Source organism: Carcharhinus amblyrhynchos, chromosome 32 (genome assembly GCF_965287045.1).
Source record: "Carcharhinus amblyrhynchos chromosome 32, sCarAmb.v2.hapA, whole genome shotgun sequence".
Lineage (NCBI taxonomy): Eukaryota > Metazoa > Chordata > Chondrichthyes > Carcharhiniformes > Carcharhinidae > Carcharhinus > Carcharhinus amblyrhynchos.
This window is the reverse complement of record NC_137355.1, coordinates 17,403,948-17,424,267: the sequence shown is the minus strand read 5'-3', so window position 1 is coordinate 17,424,267 and position 20,320 is coordinate 17,403,948. Positions and strand designations below refer to the sequence as shown.

Sequence of the window (20,320 nt, the reverse complement as noted above, 5' to 3'; positions counted from 1 at the left end):
TGTTAATGTAAGCCTTACTTGTGACTAATAAATAAATAAACTTTAAACAGAGGCCATTCAGCCCATCGAATCTGCACCAACCACAATCCCACTCAGGCCCTATTCCTGTAACCCCACATATTTACCCTGCCAATCCACCTAATCCGCACATCTTTAGTCTGTGGGAGGAAACTGGAGAAAACCCACGCAGACACAGACAGAACTTGGAAAACTTCACATTGACAACTTGGGTCCCTGGTGACGTGAGGCAGCTATGCTAACCACTGTGCCATCGTACTGTCCATGTCTGTTGTATAAAATCCCTATAGTGCAGAAGGAGGCCATTAGGCCCATTGAGTCTGCACCGACTACAATCCCACACAAGCCCTATTCCCGTAACCCCACATTTTTACCCTAGCTAATCTCCCTGACACTAGGGTCAATTTAGCATGGTCAATCAACCCAACCCGTACATCTTTGACTGCAGCCAGGTACAGTTACTGCCAAAGAAAAGGAACATTCAGATACCAGAAAGTGTGCAAATCACAGTAGCACAGTGGTTAGCACTGCTGCCTCACAGTGCCAGGGACCTGGTTTCCATTTCCAGCTTGGGTCACTGTCTGTGTGGAGTTTGTATGTTCTCCCTGTGTCTACATGGGTTTCCTCCAAAAGACATGCTGGTTAGGGCACATTGGCCATGCTAAATTCTCCCTCAGTGTACCCAAACAGGTGCTGGAGTTTTTTTTTCATTTGTGGGACATGGGTGTCACTGGCTGGCCAGCATTTATTGCCCATCCCTAGTTGACATTGGAGGGCAGTTGAGAATCAACCACATTGCTGTGGGTCTGGAGTCACATGTGGGCCAGACGGGGTAAGGACGGCAGATTTCCTTCCCTACAGGACATTTGTGAACCAGATGGGTTTTTTCAACATTTGACAATGGTCATCAGTGGATGCTTAATTCCAGATGTTTTAAAAATTGAATTTAAATTCCACCATGGCAGGATTTGAACCCAGGTCCCTGGATTAATAGGCTCGGGATAATAGCACTAGGCCATCGCCTCCCCCACCCCGGTGATTAGATTTTCACAGTAAGTTCATTGCAGTATTGACATAAGCCTACTTGTGACACTAATAAATGAATAAACTTAAAACTCTTGTTGGAAGTGAAAAGGGAAGTCTCCAATTAATAGAAAAATCTCAGATCTGTTTCATCGCAATGATTATATTTTATTTCCGAAACAGTGAAATTGTAACACAGCATTACAGTGGAATACATGTATTCCTCACTAATGAAAAGGGCACACATTTCATAAGGTAAAGTGATATTATGTCAGTGCGTGTATTAAAGGCACCTCGGGACATTCTGTCGCATTGGAAACAACACAGGCAAACACAACACATCGGAACAATAGAGTCCACAGTCCAGTGCCAAGACTGTAAGAAATGCAAATGTTTTTGACTGCAGGGATAAAAGCAGCAAACACCAGGACATAAGTAAAAAAGGAAACATAATTATACAAACCTTCCACATTTTTAAGACATATATTCCATGATTTATTATTGTCACATGTATTAGTATACAGTGATACGTATTGTTTCTTGCACATTATACAGACAAAGCGTACTGTTCATAGAGAAGGAAAGGAGAGGGTGCAGAATGTAGTCTTAGTCATAGCTAGGGTGCAGAGAAAGATCTTAGTGCGAGGTAGGACCATTCAAAAGTCTGATGGCAGCAGGGAAGATTTGATTTATTATTGTCATGTATTGAGATACAGTGAAAGGTATTGTTTCTTGCATGCTACACAGACAAAGCATACCATTCATAGAAAAGGACAGGGTGCAGAATGTGGTGTTACAATCATAAAAGAGCTACAGTAGAGTTTTAAAAGCAGAGGATTTAGAGTGCAGAAGGAGGCCATTCAGCCCATCGAGCCAGCACCGATAACAATCCCACCCAGGCTCTATCCCTGTAACCTAATATATGTACTGCCCTAATCCCCCGGCCCTAAGGGGCTATTTAGCACGGTCAATTCACCCAACCCACACATATTCGGACCTTGGGAGGAAACAAGGGGAGAACGGTACAAACTCAACACAGTCACCCAAGGCTGGAATTGAACCCGGGTCCCTGGTGCTGTGAGGCAGCAGTGCTAACCACTGTGTCACCATGCACCATCTGTGCATTACACTGCAGTAGCAATGATCATAAGCAATAAAGCTCTACAAAAAATCTGTGGCAAGGCTGCTGATATAAATCATGCAATATTTTTTGACAAAAAACAAAGTTTTGGAGAACGCTTTGTGACAATAAGGTGTTAAAACTTTCAATAATTCTTGGCATTTTTGAAACAGATTTCATAACTTTACATATTATTTTAACAGCTCCTAAACTAGCAAACCCAATGTATAAAATCTGAAGCAATTGCATGGAATTGAGTTTTCTTTCCTCAAATTCTTATGACCATAGGACAGAATATTTTCATTTAAATAAAAATTACCACTTGTTATGACCAACAACACTAGAATGCACACTATACCCAAGTACACAGCGCGTGATACTGTGGTTAGCACTGCTGCCTCACAGTGTCAGGGATCTGGGTTCGATTCCTGGCTTGGGTTGTTGTCTGTGTGTGGAGTCTACTCATTCTCCTTGTGTCTGCGTGGATTCCCTCCAGGTGGTCTGGTTTCCTCCCACACTCCAAAGATGTGCTAGTTAGGTGGATTGGCCAAGCTAAATTGTCCCTTAGTGCCCAAAGATGTACATTTTATGTGGATTGGCCAAGCTAAATTGCCACTTTGTGTCCATATATGTGTAGGTTGGGGGATTAGTGGGCTAATTGCATTGGATTACAGGGATAAGGCCTAGGTAAGATGTGCTGTCAGAGTTACTGCAGACTTGACGGGCCAAATGGCCTTCCTCTGCATTGTAGGGATTCTATGATTCCAACTGATATGAGGGTTAAAATGTTGCTTTCACTTTTACACGTGCCATTGTGTTATTTGCTATTTGGTAGATAGCTAACCTTGGTAAGATGCGCTATCCAAGAGTCAGTGTAGACTTGATGGGCCGAATGGCCTCCTTCTGCAATGTAGGTCTTCTCTCCATAGTGACTTGTTATCTCAGTAGCTGTTTGCAAAAACTTAACACCAGCCCACATCATCATTGGTGACAAAGTCTAGGAGTTAGGGAGGCAAGCAAAACATACTAGAAATCTCTAACCACCAAAAATGACCCTTAGTGTTGATGTAGGGTGGCACGGTGGCACAGTGGTTAGCATTGCTGCCTCACAGCACCAGGGACCCAGGTTCAATTCCAAGCTTGGGCCCCTTTCTGTGAGGGGTTTGCACATTCTCCCTGTGTCTGCGTGGGTTTCTTCTGGGTACTCCGGTTTCCTCCCACACTCCAAAGATGTGAAGGTTAGGTGGATTGGCCATGCTAAATTGCCCCTTAGCATCAGGGGGACTAGCTAGGGTAAATGCATGGGGTTATGGGGGTTGGGTTTGGGTAGGATTGTGGTTAGTGTAGACTTGATGGGCTGAATGGCCTCTTTCCGCGCTGCAGAGATTTTATGTAGGTTAGTTGGTGAACACAAACAGTTCTTTAAGTATACAGTATGGTCATAGGGCTGGGAGAAGTGTTCAGAAACTTGCCCACAGAGCTACCTACTGGCCAGAGCCTGTAACTACATCGTGACTGTTGACTTGGCAAAATCTAATGGGGAAAAAATATGACCAATCATTGCATCAGGAAGTAACATGTAGACATGCTCTGTGCAATCTTTACCAGGGGATTTATCCAGTCCCAAACTGCAAAGCAACAGATTTGACCACCCGCTGAAAACGTCATCAACAGTGAACTCCGTCTTGTAGAGGATCCTACGCCTCATCACGCAGTTCAGATTTAACAAAAATATCTGTGCTGAATTTGGAAGAATCCTTCAACTCGCCGTTCGTAATAACATGGGCCGTGGACCCCCTGCAATGGACCAACGCGGGATTGTTCAGGAGGGTGTATGCCAGGCACCATCGCGCCAGAGCACGTTTGGACTTTGTCGTCTTTGTAGGTTTCTGATCGGGTACCAGCTGAATTCCTGCTGTTAAAACAGACACACACACACAGACACACACACGTGAGTCACAATGAAGCCCTCATAGGCAATATGTCGCAAAATGTACACCAATATGGGAGTACAACGGAGGTTTACATTCTGGGGACGGCGGGGCTGATGTATGAGGAGAGATTTTCCAGGTTAGGATTGTTTTTGCTGGAGTTTGGAAGTGGGTGGCACCGTAGCACAGTGGTTAGCACTGCTGCTTCACAGCTCCAGGGACCTGGGTTCGATTCCCGGTTCGGGTCACTGTCTGTGTGGAGTTTGCGCATCCTCCTCGTGTCTGCATGGGTTTCCTCCAGGTGCTTTGGTTTCCTCCCACAGTCCAAAGATGTGCGGGTTAGGTTGATTGGCCATGCTAAATTGCCCCTTAGTGTCCTGAGGTGTGTAGGTTAGAGGGATTAGTGGGTAAAATATGTAGGGATATGGGGTGGGGCCTGGGTGGGATTGTGGTCAGTGCAGATTCGATGGGCCGAATGGCCTCTTTCTGCACTGTAGGGTTCTATGATTTCTATGAATGAGGGGGGATCCCGTAGACACTCATAAAATCCTAACAGGACCAGACAGGAAAGATGTTGCCGATGGTGGGAGATTCCAGAACCAGGGGTCACAGTCTGAGGATTCGGGGTAGATCTTTTAGGATGGAGGTGAGGAGACATTTCTTCGCCCAAAGAGTGATGAGCCTGTGGAATTCATTCCCACAGGAAGTAGTTGATGCCAAAACATGAATATATTCAAGATGCAGCTGGATATAGCACTTGGGGCGGATGGGGATTAATGGGGAGAAAGCAGGATTAGGCTATTGAGTTGGACGATCAGCAATGATCGTGATGAATGGTGGAGCAGGCTCGAAGGGCTGAATGGCCTCCTCCTGCTCCTATCTTCGATATTTCTATGTTATACTGGAAGTAGAGTTAAGTGAAGCTCAGGAGATTTCTCTACAGCAGATTGGGGCGCATGATAGCACAGTGGTTAGCACTGCTGCCCCACAGCATCAGGGACCTGGGTTCAATTCCCGGCTTGGGTCACTTTCTGCGTGGAGTTTGCACATTCTCCCCGTGTCTGCGTGGGTTTCCTCTGGGTGCTCCGGTTTCCTCCCACAGTCTGAAAGACGTGCTGGTTAGGTGGATTGGCCATGTTAAATTGACCCTTTGAGGCGGGGAGATTCACAGGGTGATTCTGGGGGTAGGGCCTGGGTGGGATTGTGGTCAGTGCAGGCTCGATGGGCCTAATGGCCTCTTTCTGCACTATAGGAATTCTATGAACAGCAGGCCAATGCAAAAACAGTGGCTCTTCAGCACCACCAGTGGTGGGAGGTTGCATTACTTGTTTGGCTGTATTATGAAGTTAAAGTTTTAAAATTTATTTATTACTGTAACAAGTAGGCTTACATTAACACTGCAACATCCTCCGGGTGCTCTGGTTTCCTCCCATAACCTGAAAGATGTGCTGGTTGGGTGCATTGGCCGTGCTAAATTCTTTCTCAGTGTGCCCGAACAGGTGCTGGAATGTGGCAACTGGGGGATTTTCACAGCAACTTCATTGCAGTGTTAATGTAAGCCTATTTATGACACTAATAAACAAACTTTAAAAGTTAACTTTAAAATGTTAGACCCTGATCTGGAAGTCTTGGTATAGGCCCCTCACTTTGATTATGTAGCAAGTCCAGTGATATACGAGACAAAGCCTGTTTCCATAGCTTCCTGGAATTAGCCTGTTGCCAGGGGCTCCATATCAAACATGACCGACCGGGGAGACTCTCCCATGCCAGCCACCGGTGTATTGGAAGGGCTGCAGGTTGACACTCAACCTGTTTGACCGCGTCCTGAATGTAACTTCCTTGGCCATCTTGTACTCATACCCTGATATTGTGGCTCAGAGACCGGGACAATGTCCACCATGCTCTTCCTTTTCTTTAAATTCATGCCGCTGGCTGGACCAGCACCTTATTGCCCATCCCTCATTAGGCCTTGAAAATGAACGGCTCGCTCAGCCATTTCAGAGGGCAGTTGAGAGTCAACCACATTGCTGTGGCTCTGGAGTCTCGTGTAGGCCAGACCGGGTAAGATTGCATTAGTGATTAGGGAACCAGATGGCTTTTTCCAACAACCGACAATGGTTTCATAGTCATCAGTAGATTTCAGATAATTTTTATTGACTTCAAATTCTGCCGTAGCAGGATTTGAACCTGGATCCCCAGAACATTAGCTGGGTTTCTGGATTAAATAGCCTAGCGATAATACCACTGGGCCATCGCCTAGTGGCACTGAGTATGACAGAAGATGAACTTTTGAAAATTAAATCTCCCAATAAGGTTTGATGTGGAGATGCTGGCGTTGGACTGGGGTAAACACAGTAAGAAGTCTCACAACACCAGGTTAAAGTCCAACAGGTTTATTTGGAAGCACGAGCTTTAGGAGTGACACCCCTTCATCAGGTGAGTACCTCTACATCGATATGCGCAATGTGCTTGGAGATCCTCTCCACTTTGAGCCGGCAGCTCAGGAGTACTCACCTGAGGAAGGAGCAGTGCTCTGAAAGCTCGTGCTACTAATTAAACCTGTTGGATGTTAACCTGGTGTTGCGAGACTACTTACTGCGCCAAAAAGGTTTGTAATGGTTTCCCTTCCACTGACCTTCTTCAATCGATCTGCCGTTGTCACTGCGTTTTCTCCCAGAATGTTGACATTGGAGAAGGAGGAAGCAAAAAGCTTTCGTTACTGGATGTGACTGACTGGCCTCCACCTCCAGGAAGCTGGAATAACAGCGATAGCCTGCAGAAAGGACAAAAGCATAGTGATTCTCAATAAAGCACTCAATGGCTTTGGCTGCTAGCAGATCCACACTATTCAATAATTCACAAAGGCACAGATTCAAGGGATTTTGTTTTATTTCATGGGATGTGGGAATCATTGGCAATACCAGCATTCGTTGCCTCTCCCTTATTGCCCTCGAACTGTGTGTCTTATTAGGGCAGTTGAGAGTCAACCACATTGCTGTGGCGCTGGACTCACATGTAGGCCAGACAGGGTAAGGATGGCAGATTTCCTTCCCGATGGGACAGTAGTGAACCAGATGGAATTTTGCAACAATTGTTTCACGGCCAGTGGCACAGTGGTTCGCACTGCTGCCTCACAGCGTCAGGGGCCCGGGTTCAATTCCAGCCTCGGATGACTGTCTGTGTAGAGTCTGCACATTCTCCCCATGTCTGCCTGAGTTTCCAAGGTTGTTCCAGTTTCCTTCCACAGTCCAAAGATGTGCAGAGTAGGTGGATTGGCCATGCTAAATTGCCCCTTAATGTTCAGGTTAGATGGATTAACTGTGCTAAATTGCCCCTTAGTGTCAGGGAGATTAACAGAGTAACAGCTTGGGTGGGATTATTGTCAGTTCAGACTCGGTGGGCCGACTGGCCTCCTTCTGCACCATAGGTGTTCTATGATTTTAATTCCCGATATTTAAATGCAATTTCACCATCTGCCGTGGTGGGATTTGAACTCGGGTCCCCAGATCATCACCCTGGGTCTCTGGATCACTATTCCAGCAACAATACCACTACACCACCTCCTTCAACCCCAACTATAAAGTCCAAATTTGGTCCTGATTATGATTTCTCTCACGCATTGTTTAAATTGCAAAAGTGTGTCGTTTGGAAACTGAGGAAGAGGGATGCTTGGAACCCAGGAGAGGAGAAGCAGGAGAGGTAAAGTTATATTCCGACAGAATAATCACAGCGATGTATTGCAAAATACGGGCAATCTAAGTACAATGTTTCATTTTTAAAAGATAGATGAAAAGCATTAGAACCATAGTGCCATTTATATCATAATTCTATATTCAATTGCAGTGGGGAAAGAAGCTAAGAAACAAGAGGTTTTGAACGATAAAGTTTACGCTTTTTGTCTGTGTTACATCAGGAATTTGACACGAATCTTTGATCAAATGGTACGCAGATAAAAGCTTCAAGACCAGTTCCGGTTGAAACAAAAGTCACAAACTTTCATGCAGAGCATTGGAAATAGACACAACACATTCACGGCACGCTCGAGAGTTACTGGTGGAGGTTAACTAAAGAATGACACCACAGATGGAGGGAGAGGTGCGAGTGAGTTTACCTGGGTCCAAAAACTCCGCCCCACGGTTTATAAGGCTGAGGTCTAATCGACAAAAGTGAATGATGTTGTACAGGGCTGTAAAGACCACTCTCCACACACCAGCAATAACCCCAATCAGGACACTGAAGTTGGATAGCAGGTAGGTGAAGATGTACAGGCTCCGTCTACAGAGGAAGAGAAAGACAACACGTTAAAGGCATGTTAGACACACACACACACACACACACACACACACACGGGCACGGTGGCGCTGCTGCCTCACAGCAGCAGGGACCTGGGTTCGATTCCCTGTTGGGTGTGGAGTTTGCACATTGGATCACTGTCAGTGTGGAGTTTGCACATTCTCCCCACATCTGCGTGGGTTTCCTCCGGATGCTCCTGTTTCCTCCCACAGTCCCAAGATGTGCAGGTTAGTTGGATTGGCAATGCTAAATTGCCCCTTAGTGTCCAAAGATGTGCAGGTTAGGTGGATTGGCCATGCTAAATTGCCCTTGATGGGCAAAGGTGTGCAGGTTAAGTGGATCACTGTCCGTGTGGACCTGCAAGTTCTCCCTGTGTGCTTGTTTCTCTGGGTGCTCCGGCTTCCTCCCACAGTCGAAACAACGTGCTAGTTAAGTGCATTGGCCGTGTTAAATTCTCCCTCAGTGTACCCAAACAGGTGCTGGAATGTGGCGACTAGGGGATTTTTACAGTAACTTCATCACAGTGTTAATTCAAGCCTACTTATAAATAAATGAACAAACTTTGAAATAGGCAACCGCATGAGGCACAGATCGTTATACCCGGGAATTTACAGAATCGTCCCGCACTTATGGAAACTTCTTGTACCTGTTAGTGATGATCAGGTGTTTCCCATCCTTCTGAAGGAACAGGAACCAAGCCAGCAAATGTTGAATCAATGCGACCAGGATCAGTGTTAACCAGAAAGGCCTTTGCGAGAGAGAGAGAGAAAGAAAAGCATTTGAAAATTTCAAAGGGATCGTTACACAGACAAAATCAATTGTCCTTAATTCAAGGCACATCCAAAACACAGCCAGAAGTGAAATGATGATGCCTGACCTGAGGATGAATGTGATGGAGTTTTATGGAGTTGATGAAATTTCAGATTAGTCGCTACTTAGAATTAGCTTCTACTGCTCTTCTGGAATCACAGTAAGAAGTCTCACAACATCAGGTTAAAGTCCAACAGGTTTATTTGGTAGCAAAACCTACAAGCTTTCGGAACGCTGTTCCTTCCTCAGGTGAGTCCTCTCCACCCAATCTCCAATGAATGTACTGCTAAATTTCCTGGCCCCCTGCTGAGCTCAGATTCCCACAACTGTACCACCAAATTCTTCACCCTCTCCTTTCCTTCTCTGCTATGTACTCTATGAATGGTATGCTTTGTCTGGTAGAGTGCGCAAGAAACAATACTTTTCACTGTATCCCAATACATGTGATAATAATAAATCAAATCAAACGGTCTATTCATATAAGTATCACAAAAGGGCATTTCAATAAACCAGACCTTCCGGCCCAGAGTTATACTGACAGCAATTAAAGGTCAGGAAACTGCGAGGGCATTGCTCAGGACACTCCCTCTCTGTGTGGACTGAAGCGTTGGATTTCCCTCTTGGGATCAAACGGTCAACACACACACACACACACACACACACACACACACACACACACACACACACACACACACACACACACAGACACACACACACCAGGGGCCAGGAATGCTGGCGGTATCCATCGCTCGAGTTAGGAAAGGTTAGGAGCAGGTCTGACAGCCTCAGAGAGCCTCAGCTTCTGGGTGGGGAGATGGGACCCTCCCCAGCAGTCAATTAATGTAAGGCAAGATTTCAGCCAGTGACAAATAGAACCATAGAACACCTACAGTACAGGAGGAGGCCATTCAGCCCATTGAACCTGTACCAACAACAATCTCACCCAGGCCCTATTCCCATAACCCTCATTTACCTTGCTAATCCCCCAAAACTAGGGTCAATTTAATATGGCCAATCAACCTAACCTGCACATCTTTGGACTGTGGGAGGAAACTGGAGCACCCGGGGGAAATCCATGCAGACACAGGGAGAATGCACACACTCCACCCAGTCACCAAAGGAGGAACCCAGAGTATCTGGAAGAAACCCACGCAGACATGGGGAGAATGTGCAGACTTCACACAGACAGTGAGCCCAGCCAGGAATTGAACCCGGGTCCCTGGCACTGTGAGCCGGCAGTGCGAACCACCGTGCCGCTCAGCATAGCAGACAATGTCAGGGGCAAATTCTAAACCCTTGGATCTGCGTGGAATTGTGTGACACGGACTCATTTAGCAGCGAGATGATGAAACCTTTCTGGATGTTTACACTCACCACATGTTCTCCAAGACCCTGAAGATGAGCAGCCTTTGCCTGTGGAGGATGGGAATGACAATAAGAAAGGAAAACAGCAGGAAACAGATGAAGAACACCAGCTGCTGAATGAGGAGGCCTAAATGGGAGAATCACAAGAAAAGCTTATCAAATCACAGAATCCATGCAGTGCAGGGGGAGGCCATTTGGCCCATCGAGTCTGCACCAACTCCGAAAGGCCTAGGCCCTATTCCCGTAACCCCAAGCACCGATTTTGGCTAATCAACCTAACCTGCACATCTTTGCACACTAAGGGGCAATTTAGCATGGCCAATCCACCCAACCCACACATCTTTGGACTGTGGGACGAAACTGGAGCACCCGGAGGAAACCCACGCAGACACGGGGAGAATGCGCAAACTCCGCACAGACACTGAACCCAGGTCCCTGCTGCTTTGAGCTAGCAGTGCTAACCGCTGTGCTGCCCTGGAAAGAATACAAACATTAAATAATATATACACAATGGTAATATATGAAGGAAGAGGAGGTGTAATAGTCTGTGACTCTGAGGGATTTCACTTCCTGAAAGAAGGTGTCATATCCAGGGTGCTAAATAAGTTTCCATCTTATCTCGATATGTGCCTCTCACTCAGAATCTCTACAGGTATATAAATGCGATGTTCAAACCCAAATCAAAAGCAGTATAAATGTTCCATCATCGGTTACCCAAACAGACGAACGCAGCCTGGTAACTGGTGAATCTCATCCAACACACGAGGGCAGATCGTGAGGGTCTGATGTGTTTCTTCAAGTTGAAGACAGTTTGCGTGTCCCCTCTACGAAGAGCCTGCAGGTTGTCCCTGTAACAGAGCAAAGGCAAAGGCAAGGTAGATCCAATAGCGTTCTGCCACAACTGGCCACAACTCTATCACCCTCCCCCCCGCCACGGAATCCGATTGGGCGACGGTCCGATAACGGAAATCTCCATTGACCTCAGCGGGAATTTCCGGTCTCGCCCGAGCGAGGCTACAAAATCCCACCCACTCTCTTCCACCTTCTTCCGCTGGGAAAAAGATACTGAGATTAAATCACGTACCAACCGACTCAAGAACAGCTTCTTCCCTGCTGCTGTCAGACTTTTGAATGGACTTATCTTGCATTAAGTTGATCTTTCTCTACACCCTAGCTATGACTGTAACATTACATTCTGCACTCTCTCCTTTCCTTTTCCTCTCTGTACTCTATGAATGGTATGCTTTGTCTGTGTAGCGCGCAAGAAACAACATTTTTCACTGTATCCCAGTACACGTGACAATAATGAATCAAATCATATAGTGTAAACCTACTTGTGACACTAATAAATAAACTTTAAGTGTTGACCTTTCTCTATCTGTGACTGTAACACTATATTCTGCACCCTCCTCTTTCCTTCTCCCCTATGTACTCTATGAACTGTATGCTCTGTCTGTGTAACTGCAAGAAACAATCCTTTTCATTCTACTCCAATGCAAGTGACAATAATAAATCAGATCAAATTAAGAAGATGCGGGTGGTGAGAGGAAAGATTCTACTTGATTACCCCAAGAATCTCCCCCAGCACAAACAGAAAATGCTGGAAAATCTCAGCGGGTCAGACAGCATCTGTGGAGAGAGAATAGAGCCAACGTCTCGAGTCTGGATGACCCTTTGTCAGAGCTCTGAGCCCTCCAGACTTGAAACGTTGGCTCTATTCTCTCCCCACAGAGGCTGTCTGACCTGCTGAGATTTTCCAGCATTTTCTGTTTTTGTTTCAGATTCCGGCATCTGCAGTATTTTGAAATTATCTCCTTCTTCAGATCCACTTACAAAGTACATTCTTTAAAGAGTTCAGTTGTGCGACATGGACGTCGCTAGCTGGCCAGCATTTATTGACCATCCAGTGAAGCAGTTGAGGCTACCTCATTGAATGTTTTTAAGGCAAGGATAGATAGATTCTTGAACAGTAAAGGAATTAATGTTTGGCGGGTGGGTAAGTGGAGCTGAGTCCACGAAAAGATCAGCCACGATCTCATTGAATGGTGGAGCAGGCTCGAGGGGCCAGATGGCCTGTTCCTGCTCCTAGTTCTTATCTCTAGTTGCCCAAGGGAAGTTGAGAGTCAACCACGTTGCTGTGGTTCTGGAATCACATGTAGGCCAGACCGGGCAAGGATGGCAGATTTCCTTCCCTAAAGTGACATTAGATGGTTTTTTCCGACAATGGTTTCATGGTCATCAGTAGATTCTTAATTCCAGATATTTTTAAATTGAATTCAAATTCCACCATCTGCCGTCATGGGATTTGAACCTGGGTCCCCCAGAACATTAGATTAACAGTCTAGCGACAATACCACTAGGCCATCGCCTCCCTGTTGGTACAGTTGCAGATGAACTGGTGTTAAAAAGTGTATCAGGCTGATTTTTTTTTGGCCAGTTGCACAAACGGGGAGGGAGTCCACATTCCCAGGTGAGACGGCAGAATCTAACATTTTTTTTGCAGTTACCTGTGTAAAACCATTGATCTTGTTAATGTGGCGAGGGTGAAGGCACAGGATATGCCCACTGCAGACACGTAACACACTGTCGGGGAGAAAATCAAAGGGATGAGATTATTTTCTCAGTCGCAGCGTTCCGATAATACACAGAGCTATCAAGAATCCCGAGAGAGAAACACGGAGTGTGATTGGATTCAATGGGCTGGATTATAAGTAACCCCCCCTTCCCCCACCCCCTGCGTTTTCTGTGTTGAGGCCTCTACAATAAATCCAGTCCACCCCCTTCTGCCCGGCCCTCAGTTCACTCACCCCCATCGCTGAGAGGAAGGTGGGCATTATGCCCACCGCATGGAAATAAATAATTACAGGTTAACGGAACTTATTAACGGACCTGTTAAATCACACACATCTGCGCCAACCCTCCAAAAGAGCATCCTACCCAGGCTCACGCCTATGCCATTACCCTCCCTATCCCTGTTACCCCACACATTGATCATAGAATCCCAACAGCACAGAAGGAGGCCATTCAACCCCTCAAGTCTGCACCCATCACAATCCCCTCCAGAACCTATACGCTACCTTACTCTGTGAATCCCCCTGACACTAAGGGGTAATTTTAGCATGGCCAATCCACCTATCCCCACATCTTTGGACTGTGGGAGGAAACCTGAGCACCCAGAGGAAACCCACACAGACACGGGGTGAATGTGCAAACTCCACACAGACAGTGACCCAAGCTTGGAATTGAACTTGGGTCCCTGGTGCTGTGAGGCAGCTGTGCTAACCAATTTGCTGCCCGCATGGCCAATCTACCTAACCTGCACATCTTTGGACACTAAGGGGGCAATTTATCATGGCCAATGTGGGGAGGGGGGGGTGGGGGGCAGCATCTATTGCCCACCCTTATTGCCCGAGGACAGTTGAGAGTCAACCACATCGCTGTGGCTCTGGGGTCACATGTAGGCCAGACCGGGTAAGGTTGGCAGATTTCCTTCCCTAAAGGGATATTAGCGAACCAGTTGGGTTTTTCCGATATGGTTTCACGGTCATCAGTAGATTCTTAATTCCAGATTTTTAAAAAATTATTGAATTCAAATTCCACCGCCTACCGTGGCGGGATTCGAACCCGGGTCCCTAGAACATTAGCTGAGTTCTTGGGTGAATAGCCTAGGGATAATATCATTATGCCATCGATTCTTCCACAGCTTTCCTGGTGTGACCAAACTATAATGCTGTGGGTTCCGCCTGACCCCAGGGAGATAATATTGGCGGGACAATAGTTGTTAAGAGGGGGAGGGGACTCCGAAGGTGGAGTGAGGTTCAGTGCGGTGGGAAGTGTTTAGGCTGCACCGACCAAGCTTCAAGTTTTTAGGAGTCCAGCTCACCAACAACCTGTCCTGGTCCCCCCCCTCCCCATGCTGACAGTATAGTTAAGAAAGCCTCAACTTTCTCAGAAGACTAAGGAAATTCGGCATGTCCACTATGACTCTCACCAACTTTTACAGATGCATTGGGCAGAGGAAACCCACTTAGACAGTGACCCAAGCCGGGAATCGAACCCAGGCTAGGGGAGGTGAATGGGAGGTTTTGGGTCCTCACTTTCTTTCCCTCGAATAAAAGCACAAACCTTCCACGACCCAAATGTAATATTTGACGATATTGAGAACTTCGCTCCTATCTTCCGAAAGATTGACACCAAATCCTTCAAGGGTGTAAGATATCTGTTCTTGGACCCCAGCTCGCATCTTCTGTAGGGTAGGAACAACGTACACCACAAGCAGGAGGGCAAACTGCAGGTAAACAGAAACATCGGTCTGGAGTATTCATTACACGTCCCAAAGAAAAGATATTTAAATATCAGCACGGAGAAATGGAGAAAACTGGATCAAATTCAAAGTTGAAAGAGAAAAACAAGCACAGGTTAAAGTTCATATTTGAATGCTTATAATATTTGAACAAGCCACAATCTTAACCGATCTCTGATGCATTGCGCGATCCCAGGAATATGTGTTCATTGCTGCATTTATTAACAAGCTCTGTTTATATAGTTCCTCTCCTGACGTAGAATCATAGACACAGACATGCAGACACGGGGAGAATGCGCAAACTCCGCACAGACAGTAACGCAAGACGGGAAATGAACCCGGGTCCCTAGTGCTGTCAGGAAGCAATGCTAACCACTGTGCCACTATACCACCCTAGGCCAGACCAGGTAAGGATGGCAGATTTCCTTCCCTAAAGGACATTAGTGAACCAGTTGGGTTTTTCCCACAATGGTTTCATGGTCATCAGCAGATTCTTAATTCTAGATTTTTTTTATTGAATTCAAATTCTACCGCCTGCTTTGGCGGGATTTGAACCCTGGTCCCCCAGAACATTAGCTGAGTTCTTGGATGAATAGTCTAGCGATAATACCATTAGGCCATCAATTCTTCCACCGCTTTCCTGGTGTCCAGATCGCCAACAACCTGTCCTGGTCCCCCCATGCTGACACTATAGTTAAGAATGCCTCTACTTCCTCAGGTCACTAAGGAAATTTGGCATGTCTGCTATGACTCTCACCAACTTTTACAGATGCACCATAAAAGCATTCTTTCTGGTTGTATCACAGCTTGGTGTGCCTCCTGTTCTGACCAAGACCGCAAAGAACTACAAAAGGTTGTGAATGTAGCCCAATCTATCACTCAAACAAGCCTCCCATCCATTGACTCTGTCTACACTTCCCACTGCCTCAGCAAAGCAGTCAACATTTTCAAGGACCCTACACACCCCAGACATTCTCTCTTCCACCTTCTTCCTTTGGGAAAAAGATACAAAAGTCTGAGGTCATGTACCAACCGACTCATGAACACTTTCTTCCCTGCGGCCGTCAGACTTTTGAATGGATTTACCTCGCATTAAATTGATCTTTCTCTACACCCTAGCTATGTCTGTACATTCTACACTCTCTTTTCCTTCTCCCCTATGTACTCTGTGAACAGTATGCTTTGTCTGTGCAGCGTGCAAGAAACAATACTTTTCACTGTATACTAATAGAAGTGACAATAATAAATCAAATTAAATCATTAGAAAACAAAATATAAAAGTGCAGTAAAAAGTAAAGTTAAAAGTCACATGTAGGTTTACATTAACACTGCAATGAAGTTACTATGAAAATCTCCTAGTCGCCACACTCCGGCGCCTGTTTGGTTACACTGAGGGAGAATTTAGCATGACCAATGCATCTAACCAGCACGTCATTGGGATTGTGGGAGGAAACCAGAGCACCCGGAGGAAACCCACGCAGAGACGGGGTGAATGTGCAAACTCCACACAGACAATGACCCAAGCCGGGAATCGAACCCGGGTCCCTGGCGAAGCAGCGGTGCTGACCACTGTGCCACCCCTAAGATTAAAAGAAATGTTGTTCACGTTGAATCGGAATTCCAGAGTAGCTCTTGTTGCATGGGAACACATGACCCCAACATTTAACACTGTGACCCAGGGGAGGGAGTCGTGACCCATGGTTAGGGAAGCCTTGAGGTGGGCAGTTGACACAAACACTTCACATTGTCCTTATAACGGCAGGAAAGACCCTTATCCTTTTGGAATATCCTCTCCTGCGGCGGGGGGACCAGATTGGGTTAGAGTCTCGTGGCAATGATTAGCCATTCCCGAAGCACACAATCAAATCGCGGCAGATAAATAGGGGCTGGGATTTTCCGAGGCAGCTTTTCCACCGACAGAGGTGGCATGCCACTGGCCGCCAGTAGGATTTTCCAGTCCTGCCGAAGCCAATAGCCATTTGTGTTGGTCATGGGGCGGGGTTAACTTTGGCGGGACTGGAAGATCCCGTCAGCGGGAAGGGCAGGAAAACCAAGCTGATGCCACAGATTCAAGATTCACTGGTGAACCAAAATTTACCTGATAAGTAGAAATGAAGGCCACAGTCAGTGATATAACCAGCGTTGTTGGAATCCGGAACCCTGTACAGGAAAGAAATAGATGGATTTAAGAGAGAAAATAGACATCGATTTCACTGGATGTAGAGTTTTTAAGTTTATTTATTAGTGTCACAAGTAGGCTTACATTAACACGGCAATGAAGTTACTGTGAAAATCCCCTAGTCACCACATTCTGGCACCTGTTCGGGTACACTGAGGGAGAATTTAGCACGGCTAATGAAGCACGTTTTTTGGACTGTGGGAACAAACCAGAGGAAACCCACGCAGACATGGGGGGAATGTACAAACTCCGCACAGTGACCCACTATGAAGCAGCAGTGCTAACCACTGTGCTGCCCATTATTGAAGAGCAGAGTATTAACTGTCCCTTATTTAAGATAATTGGCACAAGAACTACAGAGGGAGGAATTTTCATTTAGAAATGAACATACAGTTGGTTCATAGAATCCCTACAATGCAGAAAGAGGCCATTTGGCCCATCAAATCTTCATCAATCCTAATCTCCCCCATAAGCCCATTTATTTATCTTGCTTACCCACTGACACTAAGGGGCAATTTAGCATGGTCAATCCACCTGACCAGCACATCTTTGGACTGTGAATGGAAACTGGAGCACCAGGAGGAAACCCATGAAGACATGGGGAGGACATGCACAGACAATGACACAAGACTGGATTTGAACCCAGGTCCCTGGCACTGTGAGGTAGCAGTGCTAACCATTGTACCACTGTGCCACCATATTCTATCTCTGTCCTGAAGACACTCGGGAAGGGGCGCTCTCTTCCCCTGAAGTATAAATTGTTGTTCCTTTTGCGAATGTCCTGATGAGTGCAAGACGATAAGTTTCGTCATGCCTCTTTTTTATTTCAGCGATACTCAAGTTCTGGGCTTGCAAACAATTATTTATCTTACCTTCTTTTGGCATGTAGATGTATGAACGCATCAACCTCTCTATTCTGGACCAGAGGCTCCGTTGATCGGTGCTGACACTGAGCAGGGGGGAGGCGGGGAATAAAAGAGATTAGAGCTCCATATCTCCACCGTCACAAAACACCACTGCATCCAAGTCGTTATTAAATGCGGACTCCCGCAGCAGGTCAGAGGGTCAACGTTAAGTTTTTATTGAGCTGTATTGACTCATTCAGATAACTCAAAACACCATGACCTTGCAACGGGCATCAGTGCTTTTTGGCATGGACGCACAGAGAGATCCCAATGCCATGTGCTGTGCTGTGACCCTTGTTGGAGAGCGCATGAACTTGGGGGATAGGCTTGGTGGTGAAGACACCTGCAGTTGAGCAGTCAGCTGGCAATGGCCAATTGGACGGGTTGCAACTTGGACGGAATGGCAGCTATGAGTAACTTGGGGGAGAGGCGATGGCCTAGTGGTATTATTGCTAGATTAATCCAGAAACTCAGCTAATGTTCTGGGGACCCGGGTTCGAATCCCGCCACGGCAAATGGTGGAATTTGAATTCAATAAAAAATATCTGGAATTAAGAATCTACTGATGACCATGAAACCATTGTTGGAAAAACCCATGTGGTTCACTAATGTCGTTTAGGGAAGGAAATCTGCCATCCTTACCCGGTCTGGCCTACAGTTTAAAGTTGACGCAATCGTGTTGCAAGTAGGTTTACATTAACACTGCAGTGAACTTACTGTTCTCACCCTAGTTGCCACACTCCGGCTCCTGTTCGGGTACACTGAGGGAGAATTTAGCACAGCCAATGCATCTAACCAGCACGTCTTTCGGACTGTGGGAGGAAACCGGCGCACCCAGAGGAAACCCACGCAGACACGGGGAGAATGTGCAGACTCCACATAGACAGTGACCCAAGCTGGGAATCGAACAATGTGGTTCACTCTCAACCGCCACTGGGCAACTAGGGATGGGCAATAAATGCTGGCCAGCCAGCGACGCCCATGTCCCATGAATGAATAAAAACAATACAGTCTAGTGGTTCCCAATCTTTTCTATAGTATAAGAAGATTTTGAGGCACATCTCCTATCTTCTCTGAACTCCCCTTTGGCAAAAGGCTCCTCTGGGGTGATCTCCAACCCACATTCTCCTGAACCTGCTTCACTCATGGTCAGCTCTCTGAAGTTCATTCTCTAACTGAGGCTGGTTATTCTTCTGGAGTCATACAGGTTTACAGCATGGAAACAGGCCCTTCAGCTCAACTTGTCCATGCTGCCCTTTTTTTTAAACCCTTAAGCTAGTTCCAATTGCCTACATTTGGCCCATATCCCTCTATACCCATCTTACCCGTGCAACTGTCTAAATGCTTTTTAAAACACAACATTGTACCAGCCTCTACTACTACCTCTGGCAGCTTGTTCCAGACACTCACTACCCTTTACATGAAAAACATTGTCCCTCTGCACCCTTTTGTATCTCTCCCCTCTCACCTTAAATCAATGCCCTCTAGTTTTAGACTCCCCTACCTTTGGGAAAAGATATCGACTATCTGGCTGATCTACGCCTCTCATTATTTTAGAGAACTCTATAAGTTCACTCTTCAGCCTTCTACATTCCACAGAAAAAAGTCCCTCCTTAAAGCTCAAACCATCAAGTCCTGGTCGCATCCTAGTAAATCTTTTCTGCACTCTTTCTAGTTTAATAATATCCTTTCTATAATAGGGTGATCTGAGTTGTACACAGTATTCCAAGTGTGGCCTTACCAATGTCTTGTACAACTTCAACAAGACTTCCCAACTCCTGTATTCAATGTTCTGACCAATGAAACCAAGCATGCTGACTGCCTTCTTCACCACTCTGTCCAACTGTGACTCTACTTTCATAAGCTATGAACATGTACCCCTAAATCTCCTTGTTCTGTAACTCTCCCCAATGCCCATTAACTGAGTAATGGTTAATACTCTGGTTCGATCGACCAAAACGCCATCACCTCACATTTATCTAAATTAAACTCCGTCTGCCATTCGTCAGCCCACTGGCCCAATTGATCAAGATCTTAAGTTAATGGGTTCCTGGTTCGTATTTCTGTCTTCTTCCCTCAATAGGAAATTTGTTTTTAACCTCTCCCTGTCTCTTTGGCTTCTCTTGGGGTTTTTACGTCTGTTTTGAGTGTTTGCTTTTTGTGCAGAACGTGTTGGGGGGCCCCTGTCTTCAGCTCCAAGTCCCGTTGGTCAACGCACATGGGCCCGACCAATGTTAAAAATCTAATCCGTGCATGTGTGGCTCTCTCCCAGGCGGCGCACGCACGGGAGACCCGAGATACGTCACGTCTTGGAGACACTGAGCACAGAGCTGGAGACAAGGAGTTGTTTTTGTTTAGTTAGATGAATTTTAC

At 46.2% G+C, this 20,320-nt stretch overlaps 1 protein-coding gene across 4 annotated transcripts in view; it reads right to left on the bottom strand.

The window, feature by feature from the left end:
- Window positions 1-1,188: 1,188 nt before the first annotated feature.
- Window positions 1,189-20,320, bottom strand: part of stra6 (signaling receptor and transporter of retinol STRA6) — a 47,475-nt gene continuing 28,343 nt past the window's right edge. For 3 of the 4 annotated variants that reach the window (XM_080216135.1, XM_080216137.1, XM_080216136.1), the window contains exons 9-18: window positions 17,915-17,991; window positions 16,962-17,023; window positions 14,686-14,848; window positions 13,068-13,143; window positions 11,275-11,408; window positions 10,570-10,687; window positions 9,032-9,133; window positions 8,204-8,367; window positions 6,728-6,865; window positions 1,189-4,076 (exon numbers count right to left, since the gene is read on the bottom strand). In XM_080216135.1, the coding sequence (XP_080072261.1) occupies window positions 3,859-4,076; window positions 6,728-6,865; window positions 8,204-8,367; window positions 9,032-9,133; window positions 10,570-10,687; window positions 11,275-11,408; window positions 13,068-13,143; window positions 14,686-14,848; window positions 16,962-17,023; window positions 17,915-17,991 (1,252 nt within the window). In that variant the 3' untranslated portion in view covers window positions 1,189-3,858. The remainder of the gene's footprint in view (window positions 4,077-6,727; window positions 6,866-8,203; window positions 8,368-9,031; window positions 9,134-10,569; window positions 10,688-11,274; window positions 11,409-13,067; window positions 13,144-14,685; window positions 14,849-16,961; window positions 17,024-17,914; window positions 17,992-20,320) is intronic. The other variant, XM_080216138.1, reaches the window with a different exon arrangement.